The following is a 19,130-nucleotide window of genomic DNA, read 5'->3' as shown; positions in this document are numbered from 1 at the left end:
GAGTACGTCATAGCATAGCGAGTCATATGGCATTAAGGGGTGATAGTGAAGTATTGGAAGTGTGAATGGATCAAGGTTCTTGTAGGAACCACGAAGGAGAGGCCAGAATGGAGAGGAGAGGAAAAAAGTGAAAGGCATAATTAATGAGTGGGCACCTCGATGCATTGAAAATAAAACACGTAAAAGAGAGACATAAACACGAAAGCGGAAGTGACTCAGAGGGGAGGGGCCAGAGCAAATTCTGTCCTGTTTTAGCAGAAGAGGATGGGTGATTTAGGTGGCTTTAAATCAGGAAATATTTTTGATTTTTAGAAAAAAACACAGCAGACGTCATATACACTAAAATAAGAAATATAAAAAAGACCAACTGATGTGTTTCTTTAAGGATATTTTCTGTGAAACATTTGGAACTGGATGGGTGCTTAGCTTGGCGCCCATGACAGGAACGGATCAAACCAGGGACCACAGCACGTCAATAACGTTCTCACATGATCCCTGGTTTCATTTGTTCCTGTTGCAAGTGGGAACAGTTTTACTGGGAGAAGTGTGGGAATGCTGGAGATAGGAATATTGTGGCTCCCTGCAGCTGCCCCAACTTCCCCACCCAGAAAATGGAAGATTTTAGCCTAAGTTAAAGTTTGCATGGCATACCACCCTGGATGCCTTCTGGTGTTTTCAGAAATGTCTGGGTTTAGTAGGATTCTCAGTCTGCCAGCTGACTTTGTGCCTGAATAGTGCAGCTGTTCAGCATAGCAAATGAAAGGAAATTGGTATCTTCCCCCACTCTGCCAGAACATATGCAAAAAATGATGTTCAAAAGAATCAAATATCAGGAAAGGCCCAACCTCATTATTTCTTGAAAAAATATCCCTGGCATCCAGTGAGCTTTCTGCTCCCCAAGGGGCAGATTGGGGGAAAACCCTTATCTACCAGACAGACTCTATTTCCAGGGTGGGCTGTCTTTTTTGCCCCAGTATAATCCTTTTTGTCTAGAGGGCTTTCTACTCCCCATGGGGGTACAGTGTGGGCAAACTACCTATCATACCCCCGGAGAGGGGGACAGAAAGACTGTAAGGGTCTTTTTGGAGTAGAGATATCGACTGATGTCAGGGTGAGGTGGGACACCCCTAACACTTGTGTTATTAGCTGTGGGGAAATTCTTAGTGTCTAGTGAGCTTTCCCCCCCCCATCCACCCACCAGTCGGGCAATAATGTTCTGGGGTGAGGGCATGGGCAAGTGCCAATGGGGGCTACCTCCACTCCTTTTTATCTATAAACAATGCCTGGTGTCCAGTGGGCATTATGTCCTTTGGGGTGCACGGGGGCTGTAAACATAGTATACCCCCATTTGGTTGAGGGGCTAGGTTAGGCCACTCCTACCTGTTGTATTTTCTGCCATGCAAAAGTTCCTTTACGTCTTGTGAGCTTTTACACCCCCGGGGGGCAGATAGGGGACAAACACCCCAAATACACCCCTAGGGGAGCAGATACATTTGTTGCACCTATCCTGGGTTAGGGCATGGCCTAATGCCTGGGTAGGCGCCCCAACTCCTTCTTTTTTACTTTTATTTCCCTGGTGTCTGGTGGGTTTTCTCCCCCCTTCAAGGGGTAGATTGGGCTAAACTCCCCCAGTCCAGATTGATGTAACTGTTCTGGGGTGTGGAACCAGCCTGAATGCTGGGTGGGACACCCTCCCTTTTTTACAACTTTTTTCCCCTGGTGTCTAGTGGTCTCTTTGCCCCCGAGGGCAGATTGGGGTAAACTCCCCAAATCTGCGCCGAGGGTGGGCAGAAAGACCGTGGTGCATATCTTGGGGTGTGGGCAGGTCCTGGTGCCTTGGTGGCCAGCTGCACACTTTTTTTTGCTGATCTTTTTTCCTTGTCTCTATTTGGTTCTCCAACAGGGAGCAATTTGGGGGTAAACTCTCCAATCGACCCTCAGGGGAGCAGGAAAATGTTTGCATCTGTTCTGGGGTGGGGGCACTTCCTGATGCCTGCATGGGCTGCAGTGGCGGCTTCTCCTCTAAGGTGGAGGAGCGTTGCCCCACTACACTCTGAGCAGTGGAGAAAGGAAACATAAAATGATAATAACACAATATTATCAGTATGGGCTATGGGCCAGGTTAAGGAGTGGCGGGGCTTGGGTTACAGGGAGGAGGAAATATGTATGCACCATAAGTGCGCATGACAGTTTGGCTGGCTGTCTTGGGCTGGCCAAACAGTCATGCACACTTAACATTTCTCCAGCTGGCTGCGTTGGACAGCCAGGTGGAGAACAGTCCCAATGCTCCCAGGCACTGTCTGAGCAGCCAAACTGGCGGCCCAGACCAATCACAATGCTGCTGACATGCTGGTGACAGCAGCGTCGTGATTGGGTTAGGGGAGCCTATGTGCTGCCGGGAGCCAGGAAGAGAAGATGACAGAGGAGAAACTGCAGCTATAATCAGGTAAGTGATCTTTTTTATTTTTTTTTATCCTATGCCTCACCACTACCGTTCCATAGCAGCCGCCACTGGTGGGCTGCTCTGACCCCTTCCATTTTTTAAAAACTTTTTCCCCCTGTTGTCTAGTTTGTTTTCTACCCTCCAAGGGGGCAGATTAGAGGCACAGTTCCCAATCCAACCCCGGGGAGGCAGAAAGTCTGTTGTGTCCGTTCTGGATGGGAAGCATGGCCCAATGCCAGGTCAGGCCACTCTGACCCTTCTGTCGTTTGTCATTTTTCCTGGTATCTAGAGGGTTTACTGCCCCACAGAGGGCTACATTGGAGTAAACATCTCAAATCCACCTCCCATGGTGGACAGAAAGAGTGCTGGACCTGTTCTGCGGGTGCAGCCCGATGCCTGGGCAAGTCACCCCTTCATTCTTTACGGCCTCTATCCCTGGTGTCTGGTGGGCTCTCTGTCGCCTCCTCCCAGTTTGCATATTGGGGATAATCTCCTCCATGGCTCATATTCTTGGGTGGGAGCACTTCTGAGAGCTTCCATGTGCCACTCACACTGGTTTCTGTTTTTTTACTTGTTTCCCCTGTTTCTAGAGGGGGCTCAGAAAGGACAAGATTGAAGATCCAATCCAGCCCTGGGGGAAGAGAGACTGCTGGGCCCATTGTGAGGTGAAGTCACAGCCCGATGCAAGGTGGACAGACCCCACCCCTTCTTTTTTTTGGCCTACTTTTTACCTGGTGTCCAGGAGGACACAGCGAAACTTATCCTACTCAACCTCACGGCTGCATTTGACTCCGTTTCCAATCCCCAACCCCATCCCCATCCAACGCCTCCACGAGGATGGAACTGTGGACCAGCACTCCGATAGATAACGTTGTTCCTCTCAGATGTACCCAAGCAGTCACCTTAGTCCCCTACCTAGCCCCTACCTCCCATCTGATCTGTGGCATCCCTCTAGCCTCCTTGCATAGCTCTACTCTTTTCAACAGCTAGATGACCCCGCTCGCCAACATCATCAGCGCTCATGAGCTCAGCATCATCTCTTATTCCGAAGACACCCAGCTCATCCTCTTCCTTTTGGAGGACACCTCAGAACTCAAGCTAACGTCATCAACTGCAAGTCCGACGTTGCGAACTGGATGAATAACAACTGCCTAAAACTCAACACTGACAAGACTAAGTGGTCATATGCAGAAAAGGCACCTCTCTCTGGTCCTCAGCCTGGTGGCCCTCAGAGCTAAGACCGACACTCAGCCTGTCCAACTGGGCTGGCAACTTAGGGATCAAAATCAACAAACAAACCTTGATCTCCAACCGAGTCAACAAGGTCACCTCCACCTGCTTCTACACTCTCAAGATCCTCAAGACAGGCTGGACCCCTGAAGATCTGTCATGCAAGCCGTAATCACCAACAGAGTGGACTACGGCAATGCCGTCCATGTTAGCATCGGAGCTCAACTCACCAAGAGGCTCCATGGTATAGATAACACTGCAGCCAGGCTCACTCTTAAACTGCCAATCTGCACACACATATCCAAACACCTCAAGGACCTTCACTGCCTCCGTATCCACCAAAGCACCCTCTTCAAACTCCTAAGAAACGTACAAGGCACTCCACAGTCAAGGTCCACCATCCCTTAACAGCTGCATCAAGAGCCAGACACCTGCGCTTGGCCTGCCTTCTCCGTGTTCTTCACATTGGCCGAGCCAGAGCTGAGGGCAGTGCCTTTCCCTCTCTGGCCCCATAGCCTACAATGATCTCCCCTTCCAGCTACATCTTAGAATTCTGCAAGAAACTGAAAACAGTGTTCTTTCAGTAAGCCCCAGACATGACTGCACATCTCATTCCTTAGGCACCAGGATAGTCTCCTGGGTAACATGACCGCTGCACCGATATGCAGAGCTTAACCTAACAAAGACTGTTGCGTCCAGTTTGGGGAGGATTCATGGTCCAAAGCCGTATGGGCCACCCCACCCATTTCTTGGGCAAGTTATTCCCGAACACCTAGCGCACTTTCCACCCCCTGGGGGTGGGCAATCAGGCTAAGCACCCAGGGGAGAAGGAGGTAAGGCAGGATGGGTGGTATTTTCCGGGGAGAGCATTGACCAGTCATTATGTACCGTGTTGTACCGTACTGACCATAGGGAATATTGAATCGCTTAAACGAAAGGATATAAATCATTGAAAATTGGACAGCATTTTACTTTTAAGTGATGTTTCCAAAAATCAATTAAAGATGCAAAGGCTGCATCTACAACAACAGTACAGGGCCTTACTAAAGGTATGGTAAGGACAAGCCAGGGGCGACCGCCAAGGGTGGGCTATGTTAAGCGCTGGGTGGTTTGCCGCAACAGCACCGATCTTTAAATGCGTGGATGGACACGGTAGTATGCATTCTGATGAAGTATTTAGGTACCCTACTCCCACCATCCTTGCTAAAGGGGCAATGTTCTGGTGTTCTGGGAGGAGACCCCCCCACACACAATATGCAGGGTTATTCTTGCATTCAGGAGATGGTTCATGTCTCTTGGTCCAGGTGAGGCTCTGGTCAATGGGGTTTTTGGGCACTCCTAGCTGTAAAGGACAAGGTCTTGGGACACTGGCGATTAACTGAACAGGCAGTACCCAGGATGATGCAAAGCAAACTCTTACTGCACTTACCTGTCAGACTTGAAGGGTGCCCGTGAGGGTGGTTTATCCACTGAATATGAGAATCTTTCCAGGAATGTTCGGAGGAAGGTAAAGGTGTTTTCGCTGAGGTCTACACAGTACGGTCTGTGCCAGGACACCATTTGCCTGCGTGTGGGAAGAAGCGAAAACCAGTACAGTGTTACTCATGTGTGCTGGGACATCATCTGCATGCACTATCAGAAGAAGCTTACACCAGCACAGTGTTACTTATGCTGATAGGACAGCATCAACATGCACTATAGGAAGACGCGTACACCAGCACCGTGTTACTCATGCGTGCTAGGACACAGTGTTACTCATGCCCGCTGGACACTATTGACATGCACTATAGGAAGATGTGTACACCAGCATCATGTTACTCATGCCTACTAGGACACCGTCTCCATGCAGTATCATAGTATGCTTACACCGGGACAGTGTTACTCATGCCTGCTGGACACCGCCTCCATGCAGTATCGCAGTATGCTTACACTGGGACAGTGTTACTCATGCCTACTAGGACACCGTCTCCATGCAGTATCGCAGTATGCTTACACCGGGACAGTGTTACTCATGCCGACTAGGACACCGTCTCCATGCAGTATCGCAGTATGCTTACACCGGGACAGTGTTACTCATGCCTGCTGGACATCGTCTCCATGCAGTATCGCAGTATGTTTACACCGGGACAGTGTTACTCATGCCTGCTGGACACCGTCTCCATGCAGTATCGCAGTATGCTCTGAACATCAGAAGTAAACATACTGCTTGCAGGATGCAAGTTAGCTGGTAGTTTGCACTTGGCCATCAATGGGACCCTGTGTCTGCATGTGCAGCAAAAGGAAAGACGGTGAACTTTCCCAGTTTGCAAAGGGGAAGCCGTCTGAGGCCCTCATCTATCTATTCCTAATCAGTGAGGCAACTTCTACTACTTCAGCCCTCTGAGTACCAGTTGTTCTAGATAGTAAACTGGACTTTGGCTCCATGCTTGGGGGTTTCCCTTTCCTGATAATGTTGTAGGGTTTCTCTGCTCTCCATCATTTAGGGGCCTCATTCAGTGCTCACCAAGGGCTGCCACTGCTACTGGGGACTACCCTGGCTACCCCGGCACCACCTTTGTTTCGGGCACATAGGGAGCACCTTGGCAAGAAGCAAATGTGGTTCCAAAAGGGTAGTAGAGCAGTCGCCTTTGAGAAAGATGGACCTAAGTCCCGGCACGGACGCCCTGTGTGTAAGCATCGCACCTCCTTCAAGGAGCTCATAGATAGACACGAGCAGAAACTGAGGCATTAATGACCATCAGCATCCAACCAGTAGATGTTTATCTGCTGTGGATTCCTATGTGGCAGGACGCTGAAGCGTTGATTACAGGCTGACCAGTGGAGCTGCCTCCCCTGCTTTGGTGATTCTATGGCTTCCTCGTCTAGGCTCCAGAGCCTGAGGCTTACCTGTCCATCGGCGGTGCAGTCCACGCCAGACTGTGGGATGTGCCTGCTGTAATCTGCTGGATGGGCCGGTTCTCCAGCCCGATGACTCTCCGGGGCTTGGTGATGGGCGTCGAGGTGTGGCCCTGTCCGCACTGGCCCATGGCGTTGTTACCCCAGGCATACACCTCATGACCTAAGGACAGAGAGTAGAAATTGGAAGCAAGACACTGGGAGATGGCTAAGTAGACCTGTGGTGCTGTGCGGTGACAGAGGGGTAAGTGCTGATCAAGATAGAAGAGAGAAGCTTTGACAGGCAAGGCACTGGGTGCTACTGCCACCTGTGGCACAATACTCTGCCTAGATGAGTGTTCACATAGGTATAAGGAAGTGTGCATGATGCACAATGCCCTGCCCAGGTGAGTGCAAAAGAAACAATTGATGGACAACGCAAACATTCACCGCCAATCACAAGGATCTGGGTTTAATCCATCATTCTTCTGCTCACCCCACCACCCCAATTTGTACCCGGCTATATGCAAATCAGTCTTGACCCTGTTCCAGGTGAGTGTTCACATTGTTCTAAGTAGGTATTGCACAATTCCCTGCCCAAGTGAGCGTTCACATAGATATAAGTAAGTGTGCACAGGGCTCAACGCCCGGGCGAGCATTTACACAGTTTTGTTGAAAGCATTACCTTGGGAGAGGGCGAGGCAGTGGCTGTCTCCACAGGAAATGTCGATTATTTTGATGGCTCTCAGGTCCTCGATTGTCTGCGGTCTCAGGACCATCAATTCAGATGAGCCACATCCGAGGCAAGCGCCCCAACCCCAGGCAAAGACCTGCAGCGCGAGGAAGAGGCAGAATCAGTTAGCAACAGATACTGGGAGGATTCTGAATGGAACCAGAGAGAGAGAGTGAGACAGAAGGAGGGAACAGAGAGAGCCAGAGAGAGCAGAGAGAGTGAGAGAATAAAAGAGAACAAGAGAGCGAGAGAGCAGCGAGAGTGAGAGAGCAAGAGAGAGCAGAGAGAGCAAGAGAGAAGTGAGAGTTACAGAGCAAGAGAACAGAGAGAGCAGAGAGCCACAGAGAGCGACAGAGAGCAAGAGAGCAGAGAGAGCAAGAGAAAGCGAGAGAGCAGAGAGAGTGCGAGAGCAAGAGAGATAGTAAAGAGAGCAAGAGAGAGCAAGAGACCAGAGAGCAAAAAAGAGAGCAGAGAAGGCGAGAGAGCAAGAGAGAACAGTGAGAACGAGAGAGAAGAGAGAGCCTGAGACAGCAATAGAGAGTGAAAGTGCAGAGAAAGCAAGAGAGAGCAGAGAGAGCAAGAGGGAGCAGGAGAGCAGCCAGAGTGAGAGCAAGAGAGAGCAAGAGAGCAGAAAGAGCGAGAAAGTGAGCAAAGAGAGAAAGAGAGAAAGCAGAGAGCAAGAGGGATCAGAGACAGAAGAGAGAGCAACGAGAGCAAAGAGAGCGAGAGATCAGAGAGAGCAAGAGAAAGCTGAGAGAGCAGAGAGTGCGAAAAAGCAAGAGAGAACGGAGAGAACAAGAGAGCAGAGAAAGTCAGAGACAGCCACAGAGAGCGAAAGTGCAGAGAGAGCAGGAGAGAGAGCAGAGAGAGTGTGAGACCAAAAGAAATATTAAAGAGAGCAAGAGAGAGCAAGAGAGCAGAAAGAGCAAGAAAGTGAGCAGAGAGAGAAAGGGAGAAAGCAGAGAGAGCAAGAGAGCAGAGACAGAAGAGAGAGCAAAGAGAGCAAGAGAGCAAAAGAGAGCAAAGGTAGCGCGAGATCAGAGAGAGCCAGAGAAAGCTGAGAGAGCAGAGAGTGCAAACAAGCAAGAGAGAACGGAGAGAACAAGAGAGCAGAGAAAGCCAGAGACAGCAACAGGGAGCGAAAGCGCAGAGAGAGCAAGAGAGAGCAGAGAGAGTGTGAGAACAAATGAGATATTAAAGAAAGCAAGAGAGAGGGAGAGAGCAGAGAGAGCAAAAGAGAGCAGAGAGAGCGGGAGAGCACAAGAGATCAGAGAGAGAGAACAGACAGAGCTAAAGACAGCAACATAGAGCAAAAGCACAGAGAGAGCAAGAAAGAGCAGAGAGAGCAAGAGAGAGCAACAGAGAGCGAGATCACAAAGAGGGCAAGAGAGAGCAGAGAGAGCAAGAGAGAGCAGAGGGAGCAAGAGAGGCCAACTGAGAGCGAGAGCACATGAGCGGATTTTGCGGATTGGCAATCCGCGAATTTGCGGATTTGCGAACTCGCAATCCGCAAAATCCGCGAATTCCCGCGAATTTGCGGATTTTTTTTTTTGTGTTCGCCCGTGTTTCTGCCAGTTCGCGAGGGTTTTTACAATTTCGCAATTTGCGAACTTACCTGTCGGGTCGCAAGTTTTGCGAACTTGTTGTTTCTACGTGTCCAACCTGTTTGGGACACTCTTCTTCATCACTGCCACTCTCTGTCACCACTGCCACTCTCTGACTACTCATGCCACCCTCTGGCCCACCCATGCCACCCTCTGTTTCATCACCACACCCTCTGGTTGTCCAGTGTACATTATTTTCGGCAAAGCAAAGCACACCTTCCCTGCCTCAAGTGACCTGAATTAATTTGGGGCTGATTAATGTGTCACAGAATATTTTTTTAGCTGGCACCTGCTTCCTTAGTGCGCCCTGATTAGTGATCTTTTGCACTTGCTAAGTGCTTTCATTGTTGCAAAATTAGTTACAACACCTGCCCTGCCCCAACTGACAATAATGAATTAGGGGCTGATTAATGGATTTTAACTTCCAGCCTGGCTCCTGCTTGTCTCCCTTAGCTGTAATTCATGACCTTTGTGGCATATGTGTAACTATTCTGAGGTTCAGAGCAGGGTCACATAATAGTTTCAACTGGCAACTGAACTCTGGAGGGGCCCCTCAGGAAGCACTACAGGAAATGGCTACTAATGATGTGCCTGAACTTTTGAACCTGGTAAGTAGTTACTTTCAGTTTTGCTTAGATCATATTTCTGCAATTTCGCACTTATTCGCGGGGCGCGAACTCACGCGAACAGTGCGAGCAGTGCGAGCAAAATCCGCTGCTCGCGGATTTGCGGATTTTGCAGGAAATTCGCAAATCTCGCGGATTGCGGATTTCCCGAAAATCCGCAAAATCCGCGAGCGGAACGGATTTTCCGCCCATGCCTAGAGCAAGAGAGAGCAGAGAGAGCCAGAGGGAGAGCAGCGAGAGTGAGAAAGCAATAGAGAGACATAGAGCAGGAAGAGCAAGAAAGAGAGCAGAGATAAAAATAGAGAAAGCAGAGAAAGCAAGAGAGAGAAGATGGCTCGAGAGAGCCAGAGAGAGCAAAAAAGAGCAGAGAGCGCGAGAGAGCATGAGAGATAAGAGAGAGTGAGAGAGCAAGAGAGAGAGTAGAGAGAGTGAGATAGCAAAAGAGCAGAAAGAGGAAGAGAGAGCAGAGTGAGCAAGAGAGAGCAGAGAGCAGAGAGAGCAACAGAGAGCAACAGAGAGCGAGAGCACAGAGCGAGCAAGAGAGAGCAGAGAGAGCCAGAGGGAGAGCAGCGAGGTTTGAGAAAGCAAGAGAGATCCAGAGAGCAGAGAGAGCCAGAGAGAGAGCAGCGAGAGTGGGAAAGCAATAGAGAGCCATAGAGCAGGAAGAGCAAGAAAGAGAGCAGAGAGAGAAAGAGAGAAAGCAGAGAAAGCAAGAGAGAGGAGATGGGTTGAGAGAGCCAGAGAGAGCAAAAAAGAGCAAAGAGCGCGAGAGAGCGTGAGAGGGCATGAGAAATAAGAGAGAGTGAGAGAGTAAGAGAGAGAGTAGAGAGAGAGAGATAGCAAGAGAGAGAGCGAGAGAGCAGAAAGAGAAAGAGAGAGCAGAGGGAGCAATAGAGAGCAGAGAGAGCAACAGAGAGCGAGAGCACAGAGCAAGCAAGAGAGAGCAGAGAGAGACAGAGGGAGAGCAGCGAGGTTTGAGAAAGCAAGAGAGAGCCTGAGAGCAGAAAGAGCAAGAAAGAGGGCAGAGAGAGAAAGAGAGAAAGAAGAGAGAGCAAGAGAGAGGAGATGGCACAAGAGAGCAGAGAGCGTGATAGAGCATGAGAGATAAGAGAGAGTGTGAGAGCAGAAAGAGAAAGAGAGCAGAAAGAGCAAGAGAGCAGAGCAAGCAAGAGTGAGTGAGGGAGCAAGATTGACCAACAGAGAGCACAGAGAGAGAAAGAGAGAGCAGAGAAAGCCAGAGAGAGAGCAGTGAGGTTTGAGAAAGGAAGAGAGAGCCACAGCGCAGAAAGTGCAAGAAAGAGAGCAGATGGAGAAAGAGAGAAAGCAGAGAGAGCTAGAGAGAGGAGATGGCACAAGAGAGCCAGAGAGAGCAAGAAAGAGAAGAGACCGCAAGAGAGCATGAGAGATAAGAGAGCGGGAAAGAGCAGAGAGTTAGAGAGCAATAGAGAATAGAAAAAGTGAGAAAGCAGAGAGAGTTAGAGAGCGAGAGAGCAGGCTAAACCAGTGAAATCGAGAGACAAGCAAGAGAGAGCGAGAGCAGAGAAAAGACTTGACAAAGCCAGAAACAATCTGCAACTGATACAGAGAGGAGAGCGAGTGAGACCTAGAGATTGAGAAAGAGAGAAAGCAGACACGAATGATGCTATCAACCACACATGCTCGGGATACTTAATGCACCACCACTGGCACCACGCTTGGTGCCAGAGACTTAAGCATAGAAAGGGCCCTGGCGAAGCAATGGGGGTATGCATTGTGTGTGAGCCCCCAGGCCACTCTGCTGTTAGAGAAGGGACTGCAGATGATTGCGTTGCTTCTTCTGTGATAGAGATGAGGCCAGCGCTAAATGTGCACTTTTGCATCCCTATAGGGTGTGCCCTCTTTCGCATAGGGTTGTGGCACAATGGGAATGAGCAAATTTGTTGCATTAGCAACCATACAGTATTATAGACATGGGCGCAGAGGCAGAAGCCGTCAGAAAGTACACTCTTGGTGTGCCACCTAAAGGTGGTGCACAGACAGTGTGTGCCATCGAGGGACATCCAGGGATCGCCCTGCAGGTGGTGCAGTCACTCACTGCACCTGCCCACAGGGGAATCCCTGCCCCTCCTTAGGCCGGGTTCCTGGCTGCACATTGAAAAGGAGACCGGCAGCTTCAAAGAGCCAGTGCTCCTTTCATCGATGCACAGTCACAGTAATGGTGTGTACGCAGGGCCGGCTTCAGCATGGGCGAGCTAGCCTAGGCCCAGAGGGGCGCACAGAGCTGTGTGCATTAAGATTATGGCAACAACAGCATCCTTCTCTTCTTGCTCTAGCCTTGTTCTTGTCCCTGCCTGATCGTTTCTGTCTTATTTGCCACTTTAAAGTGGTTTAAGTCCTTCATTATCATTTAGCGGGTGTTGTTGTTACACCCCTTTAGCTCTCTTTCTAGCCCTCCCATCACCCTCTGACCTCTGATGCCGACGGCTAGGACAGACCATATGTGGGCAATGGGCCTTTACTTCATGAAACGAGATCCACAGGAGAAACCTCCAGACAACTTGGGACATATTCCTGTCCCTAAAGATTATGATACGTCCTGAGGAAGCCCCAGGCCGGATGGCCATGTAAAAGGGCGAAACATGTGTTGGCTGTTACTTCGTGTTGCTCACCTGAGAGAAAGTCTCAGTCTCACAGAAACTTTATAAAACAAGGTTGCAAAAGATAAAACATTGCCTTTTGGAATTTATTCAGCAAGAAACCACAAATCACCTAGATTTGTCCTGACACTCCATTGGAACCCTCTGACCCCTGCTGGCACACATCAACAAAACCCTCATCGGCACGAGTCAGCTAAACTATCTGTGAGTTAGGTGCGCTGAGGGAGGTTGTCGTATGTTTGTGTTCAGGGGCCAGTCCCCGCTCATCCAGGTACTGACCAGTGAACACAAAAGGGACCCCCTACTGCCTCATTTAATTCACTACCATCAGGCAGGGCACCAAATTTATTTCCGCCCACTGGCGATATCTTAGCAAAGGCCGACTCTGGGTGTACAGTCCAGGCCTGCGCATGGTGCACATCGCTGAAAGTATGCACAGCATAGACTGGGGCATTGCACCTTATATGTGATATGGGCACAGGTGGCTACCATGCTTACATCTTCATTGAACCCTGCGGGGCACTGCCTCATGTACGTCTGCAGTATTGCAGCTGGCATTAGCATTAATGGGCCCCCCACTCTACCCCTTTCCTCCTCCACCGCCGTTACTCATGGGACTTCAGTTGGATTTGGCTGTTGCTGCTGTGGGGCCTAGTGCACAGCAGGAATATTTTAAGGATTTTGGGGGCCCCGGGCCAAAAGTATTTTGGAGGCCTCTGTTGGAACCGCTTTGAATTTATGATCCAGTTTCAGCTCTTTCATGCACCCTTCAGCCAGGTCACTGAGAGTGCACAGGCTCACTGGTCCAAATTCTATGTGTCTACATCTAATATCCAGGGATATTGATGTGTTTTTTCAGTGTTGTAACACAGCAGCGGCTCACTAATATGAATGCAAATAGTCTCTTTGACACTCTTCCATTTCTCATATGTGAGATCCTGTTTTGATCTAAAAGAAACCATTTTATGAATGCTGCATGAAACATAAACACAACATTCCTCTGCAAAACACCTGCAAGAGACCTTCACAAACCCCCCACATTAAAATAAATTAAAGGAACCAGTATTTAAAACAATTTGTTTAAGAATTATTGAAGGCCATTGGGGCCAGACTTTACAGAAAATAACTGGCTCAAAGGGAGGGCTAAGAGGATGCGGTCCTGGGCCAAAGTCTACGTTGCCTATGCCTTAAAATATCTCTGGGGTGTGGCTCGTCCGACTCACTGAGAGAGCCTCCTCTTTCCCAGCAGACACCTCTTCTCTGCTGCAGTTTTGGGCCTCGTTTCTACCCACAAGGAGCTGTGTTCATCCTCAACATACCGACTATTGCTTCCATGCCGTGATTTGTACTGGTGACTGTAGGGCCAGATTCACAGAACTAACTTAAGACAAAATCCTAAACTTACTACCATTTACTCATTTTGGTATTCACAGTGCCTTCTGTGAATACCAAAACGAGAAAGTGCCTTCTGTGAATAACAAAACGAGAAAGTGCCTTCTGTGAATACCAAAATGAGAAAGTGCCTTCTGTGAATACCAAAATGAGAAAGTGCCTTCTGTGAATACCAAAATGAGAAAGTGCCTTCTGTGAATACCAAAATGAGAAAGTGCCTTCTGTGAATACCAAAATGAGAAAGTGCCTTCGGTGAATACCAAAACGAGTAAGTGCCTTCTGTGAATACCAACACGAGTAAGTGCCTTCTGTGAATACCAACATGAGTAAGTGCCTTCTGTGAATACCAAAATGAGTAAGTGCCTTCTGTGAATACCAAAATGAGTAAGTGCCTTCTGTGAATACCAACATGAGTAAGTGCCTTCTGTGAATACCAGAACTAGTAAGTGCCTTCTGTGAATACCAACATGAGTAAGTGCCTTCTGTGAATACCAGAACTAGTAAGTGTCTTCTGTGAATACCGAAATGGTAGTAAGTTTAGGATTTTGTCTCAAGTTAGCTCAGTGAATCAGACCCTATGCCTTCTGCACAGTGATGAATTTAAAGCTGTGGGTGGAGCATCTAGAAATGTATTGGGGTGGCAGATTTGAGGAAAAGACCACTGCGTCTTGATCTAGGTGATGAGGGAATCTTCAAACTGTCCATCACTCTCAAAGAAGCAGAATCTGCTCATTCCTGCTTTTCCACCACTGCAGCACTCAGAGCACATTCGGACCTCTGGTGCAGCCTGATTCTGAGCCGTGAGTCAGCGGACACCTACCCTGCAGGACGGAAGGAGCCGGCAGCACGTGCACTTGATACAAGATAGGGAAGGTGACCAGAGTCCAGCTCACCCTTCAGCGTGTTTCCGGCAACTGCTCTGATGCTCTTAAGTGTGCCAGGGATGACCATGTCCAGTACCCCCTCAACGTTTGCACATGGAAGCAGCCCTGAATGCTCCTGTTGAGCCTGTGCCTGTTCACCAGGGGCCCAGTTGCACATAGGCACCCTTTCCCTTTATGCACCATGACCCACCTTTACACAGGTGCACTGTGCACAAACAGGGAAGTGCACCCTATTCTGGTGAATGCGCTGCGCAAACCCAGGGCTCCCTTGGGGGCAGCGTGTTCAAGTGAAATATGACTTGCCTGATGCAAAGGTGTCTGTGTGTCACTGTGTGGGCGGCAACCCACCTGCACTTTAAAGAGGAAACAAAGATCCCCTTGCAGGCTGCACCTACATGCAAGGGGATGTCTGTGGGTCCATGGGACCCCCTTTCTCCCCTCCAGAGGGCTGTCTCTAGGAAGCGCACTGAACAACCTTTTTGCGGCGTACTTTCAGTTTGGCCTGCGAAAGGCATGTTTGTGCGCACATGTCCACAAAATAGTGCGGACACAGAGGCAAAGTGATTACTGCATTTGCATGGGGCCACACTCCCATGCAAATAAGGAAATGCTCTCTAATGATACAGCAAACTCGTTCTGCCCTGAGACAGTGCATTCAAGTGTAGTACAGAGTGGCTACTTCGAAGCCGCTCCGTGTTTCACTGTGCAGGCGGAAACCCACTTGCACTTTAAAGAGGGGAGAGAGATCCCCTTGCAGGCAGGTGCAGTCAGTGACTGCACCCATCTGCAAGGGGATGTCTGGGGGTTCCCTTCCCCCCTCCAGAGGATCGCGTCAGGGGGCGCGCTGACAGTGCGCCACCATTTTGTGGTGCACTTTCAGCCCGCCTCTTAAAGACTGTTTGTCTCTGTGTCTGGATCCACTTGAAATTCCCTCATTTTCATTGGTCCACGCACAAGTGGCCATTGCACCCCCAGGGCACTTTCCATAATATGGCTTCAGAGTGTGACCAAGATCAGGCCTGCCTTGGGCCCATTGAAGAAACTCGAATGCCGCTTTGCTGGTGCTTTTTCTCCAATCTGGTGGGGACCAGGTCACAAAATTAAAGTTCCTCTTGCTGCAAAATGAATTATTTCAGTAAAGTTTTGAAAAATATGGCCACCACACCTCCTTCATGTCAACAGCCATGCCCTCTACATCATAGAATAAAGTGGTTTGTGCAATTGCGCCCATGCTGCCTACACACATGTTGAGGACAAGGACGACGAAGGACGCAATGGTGCTGTCTATGTGGCAGATGGGCACCTGAGCAAGAGCTAATAGCGAATCCAACCCAAATGCAAAGTCTGTGTAGGAAGACCATCCGTTGTGGCTTTCAGTGATACTGGGAAGTCAATAAATGTAATGACAAATTTTGATCCGCTCCTACTGAGGCCACTACCACGCCCAATGATGTTTCACATTTCTGCCTACAGCAACACCACTCCTCACCCACTGTGGGGCCTGTTCTCCTCTGAAATTGCCCTGGAAGACAGCAAAGTAGTGTCAAGATGTATGTTACAAAGAGCCAATGCGGAACTCTCATCAGCTTCAAGGGGGATAAAAGGTTCAGCTTGTGCAATTGGCCCACAGCTACCTGCCCGTGCTTTGGACAGTCTGGTACAAGACTTTGTTGAGTTCTTCCTTAGCATTGGATGCTTTAAGGGGGAAACAGTTGCAACTTGCCTTTGTCTCTCACCAGGCGCAATGCAGTGTCCCTGTCTCGGTAGTTGAGAAGCTTCGCGATGATGGGGCGAGGGGGCGCGCCTGGCTTCGGTTGCGGGCCCAGTGTGCGGTGCGCTCTTTCGACAATGAACATAGGTGAAAAGGCCTCCTCTCCCAGCAAAACCTTCAAGAGTTTCTCAACATAGAGTTCCATTTTGCCGTTCTGGGTGGTTTCCGCCACCCCCGTGATGCGGATATTAGATCTGCGTGACCGCGCCTCTAAATCCTCCGACTTGTCCTGTATGACCTGGAGGAGCCTGCCAAATTGTTTCCTGTCTTTGTCCCATTCAGTTTGCGCCTCCTCCGCCTCCGTGAGCCGCCGTTCCGTCACGTCCAGGCGCTCCGCATGTTTGTCGACCTGCTCCGCCATGCGGTCCATGCGGTATGATAATGCGTCTATTTTGGAACCAACAGACGCGATACTGTCTTGGATCCCCTTCTCCATGGGGGACGCCTCGGTAGCCGGCATCTCCGACCCTTTGGGCCGTCGCCGATCGAAGGAGAGTTTGGCCTGCATGGCGTCGTTCTTCCCCATGGCAGTCCTGGTTAGGGGGCAGACAAAGGAGCAGTGGATACCTCGCACCTCTCCAGGGGGCTGAGGCGGAGGTCGGAGCACTCTGGGAGGCGTACGGCTACCGCCAGCCGCCGGGACCGTTAGGCCAGGGTCACCGACACGAGGGACCCAAGATGGCGCCCGCAGGAGAATCTATTCAGTTTAACTCAGCTCCAGCGGGGTCTCCACTCACACCGGTCGTCACCGCTACGGAAGCGCCATCCTTTAACGCTCAGCACAATGGAGGAGAGGGCCGTAGGTCCGCCGGCATACACTGGTCCGGCTGCGCACTCACTAGTACTAGTACTCCGCAGGTGCAGGGCCACCGTTCAGCGACATAAGATGCAGCTTCTACGCTGCCGAGGGGTTGCTTCTTGCGGGGACGAAAGTCCGAGAGGGGGGGGTAGCGCCCAAGGAGGAGAGGGCGCACCCGCGCCGGTCGCCCAGGTGTCGGGTCTCGCCTCAGCCGACCAAGATTCCAGTCTTTGGGGGCCGCCGCAGCCGCACGTCGGATGACGTCGCTTGTCCCGCTCTTCAGGATAGTCCGCGGCTTCAGGCCCAGTCCGCGGCCGCTGAGGCGACGCTGCTCTCTGCGCGGAGATCGTAGCTTTCCAGGGTCACCGAACCTCCCACTAGTGACCAGAGGTCTCAGGAGGTGAAATAGGGCTAAATGTAGGAGTCTGGACACTGTGCAGGATAACTTATCAGGATTTTGCAGGGGCTAAGGCGAGGAGCCGAAGGCTCACACGTCCACCATCGACGCCGGCTAGCTCCACCCCCCAAAAGGGGGAAACAGTTCAGTTGCATGTCATCCGCACCGTTCACCCTGTTGCACTCCACCACTGGCAAGTGGCGTATCATATACGGTCCAAGGTGGAGGCTGATCTACAGAATGTGGAGGCTGCAGACATCACTGAAGGCATGGAAGGGATTACACCTTGGGTCTCCCCAACTGTTGTCGCTTAGAAACCAGCAGAAGTACGGATAAGCGTTGCCGCCACCTCCCTAATGCTGCAATCAAAACAGAACCTGCGGTGGATGACCTTGTGATGGAGGTTCATGAAGCCCATGGAGGTCAATCTCCATTCTGGATACCACCAATTAATGGATGTAGAATCCTGGTACAAAACAACATTTTCCACTCAACTGGCCCTAGATATTTAATTTCTGGATATTCAGCACTGCTCAGGAATGTCGAAACTGTATCCAGGATTGAGGTGGAATGAAAAGCCTCAGTGGAGACACAAGGATTCCTGATGATCATAACATCATGCTACACGTCATTCTTCAGTGTCTAAAAGACCTTCAGCTGCAAACAATTTGAATTTCTTTGGATATCACTTCTTAACTGGGGATCTCACTCCTGACCGGCCAAAAGTTGCACCTATGAACTCTGTACCATTGCCAACCTCTGTTTTAGAGGTCTTTAGTTTCCTATGTGAGTTGGCAAACTGCAGAAAGTGTTTTAGAGAACCTTACATACCTCACTGGTCCTCTGAGAGAACTGATGAAACTGACCTCCTCAAAGCACTGGACCAAGAAACACCAGCATCCTTTTAAGACAAGAAAAGATACCTTCTCAGCAGAGACAAGGCTACAATTTAAGAATGCAGCAAAAGATTCAGAGCTGTCACCTGGTCCCAGCCCCACTACCCTGGGTCATCCTTCTCTAGGATCAGAGCTGTGAGGGTGGGCTTCTGCTGTATATGCCGCGGTACATCGATGCCAACCGAGCAGCGCAACTTCCATAGTGAGCATTTATTTGTTATTCCTAGGGGCTCTAGGCATTTCCACTTGTACCTTTATGGATACATGCTCCAAGTCCCATCAGATCATACACTTCGGAAGCCCCTATTTCTCAAGGACCTTCATTGGATCCTCCGCACATATCTCCTCGAGTTCCTTGAATGCTTGTTCACAGTTTTACTCAGAAGCGGATTATTGAATCCAGCAAACTACCTGGCAAAACCCCCATGACCCTTTACGCTGGTCGAGACACGGTTCACCCTTGAAAGATAAGACCATATCCAATTGGTTGTCGAACAATCCAGACCTCTGCCAATTTCTCACAGCCTCCCAAGCCCATCACTGTAAATGATTACTCGAAATTTGCCGCAAAGGTAACTCAGAATGAGACCCGGAGAACTTTGTTGTCCTGATATTCGCACTATGGAGCTTGACTGGAATGTGATGGCTGTCAATCAGAATTCTTCTTTCCTCCGTGGCAATCCGCTGATGATCCTGTCAGCCCTCACAGGGTGAGAACCACTGTTCGCCCATACCAGACATCAGGGCCTTAACACCGAAGCAAAACATAAAGTGGGCCACCTGTGCACTCCTTTTGCGTCTTACCACTGTGCATACCCTGAACATCTGGAGGCGAGAGGACACCA

At 50.0% G+C, this 19,130-nt stretch overlaps 1 protein-coding gene across 1 annotated transcript in view; it reads right to left on the bottom strand.

Moving 5' to 3' along the window:
• Positions 1 to 19,130, bottom strand: part of LOC147725878 (putative E3 ubiquitin-protein ligase HERC1) — a 1,064,842-nt gene that overhangs the window by 895,572 nt on the left and 150,140 nt on the right. The window contains exons 9-11 of the mRNA XM_086963380.1: positions 7,233 to 7,377; positions 6,560 to 6,731; positions 5,103 to 5,237 (exon numbers count right to left, since the gene is read on the bottom strand). Of these exons, the coding sequence (XP_086819506.1) occupies positions 5,103 to 5,237; positions 6,560 to 6,731; positions 7,233 to 7,377 (452 nt within the window). The remainder of the gene's footprint in view (positions 1 to 5,102; positions 5,238 to 6,559; positions 6,732 to 7,232; positions 7,378 to 19,130) is intronic.

Source organism: Lissotriton vulgaris, chromosome 3_1, assembly GCF_964263255.1.
Source record: "Lissotriton vulgaris chromosome 3_1, aLisVul1.2, whole genome shotgun sequence".
Taxonomy (NCBI): domain Eukaryota; kingdom Metazoa; phylum Chordata; class Amphibia; order Caudata; family Salamandridae; genus Lissotriton; species Lissotriton vulgaris.
Note: the sequence above shows the minus strand (reverse complement) of the source record. Positions and strands in the feature narration are given on the sequence as shown.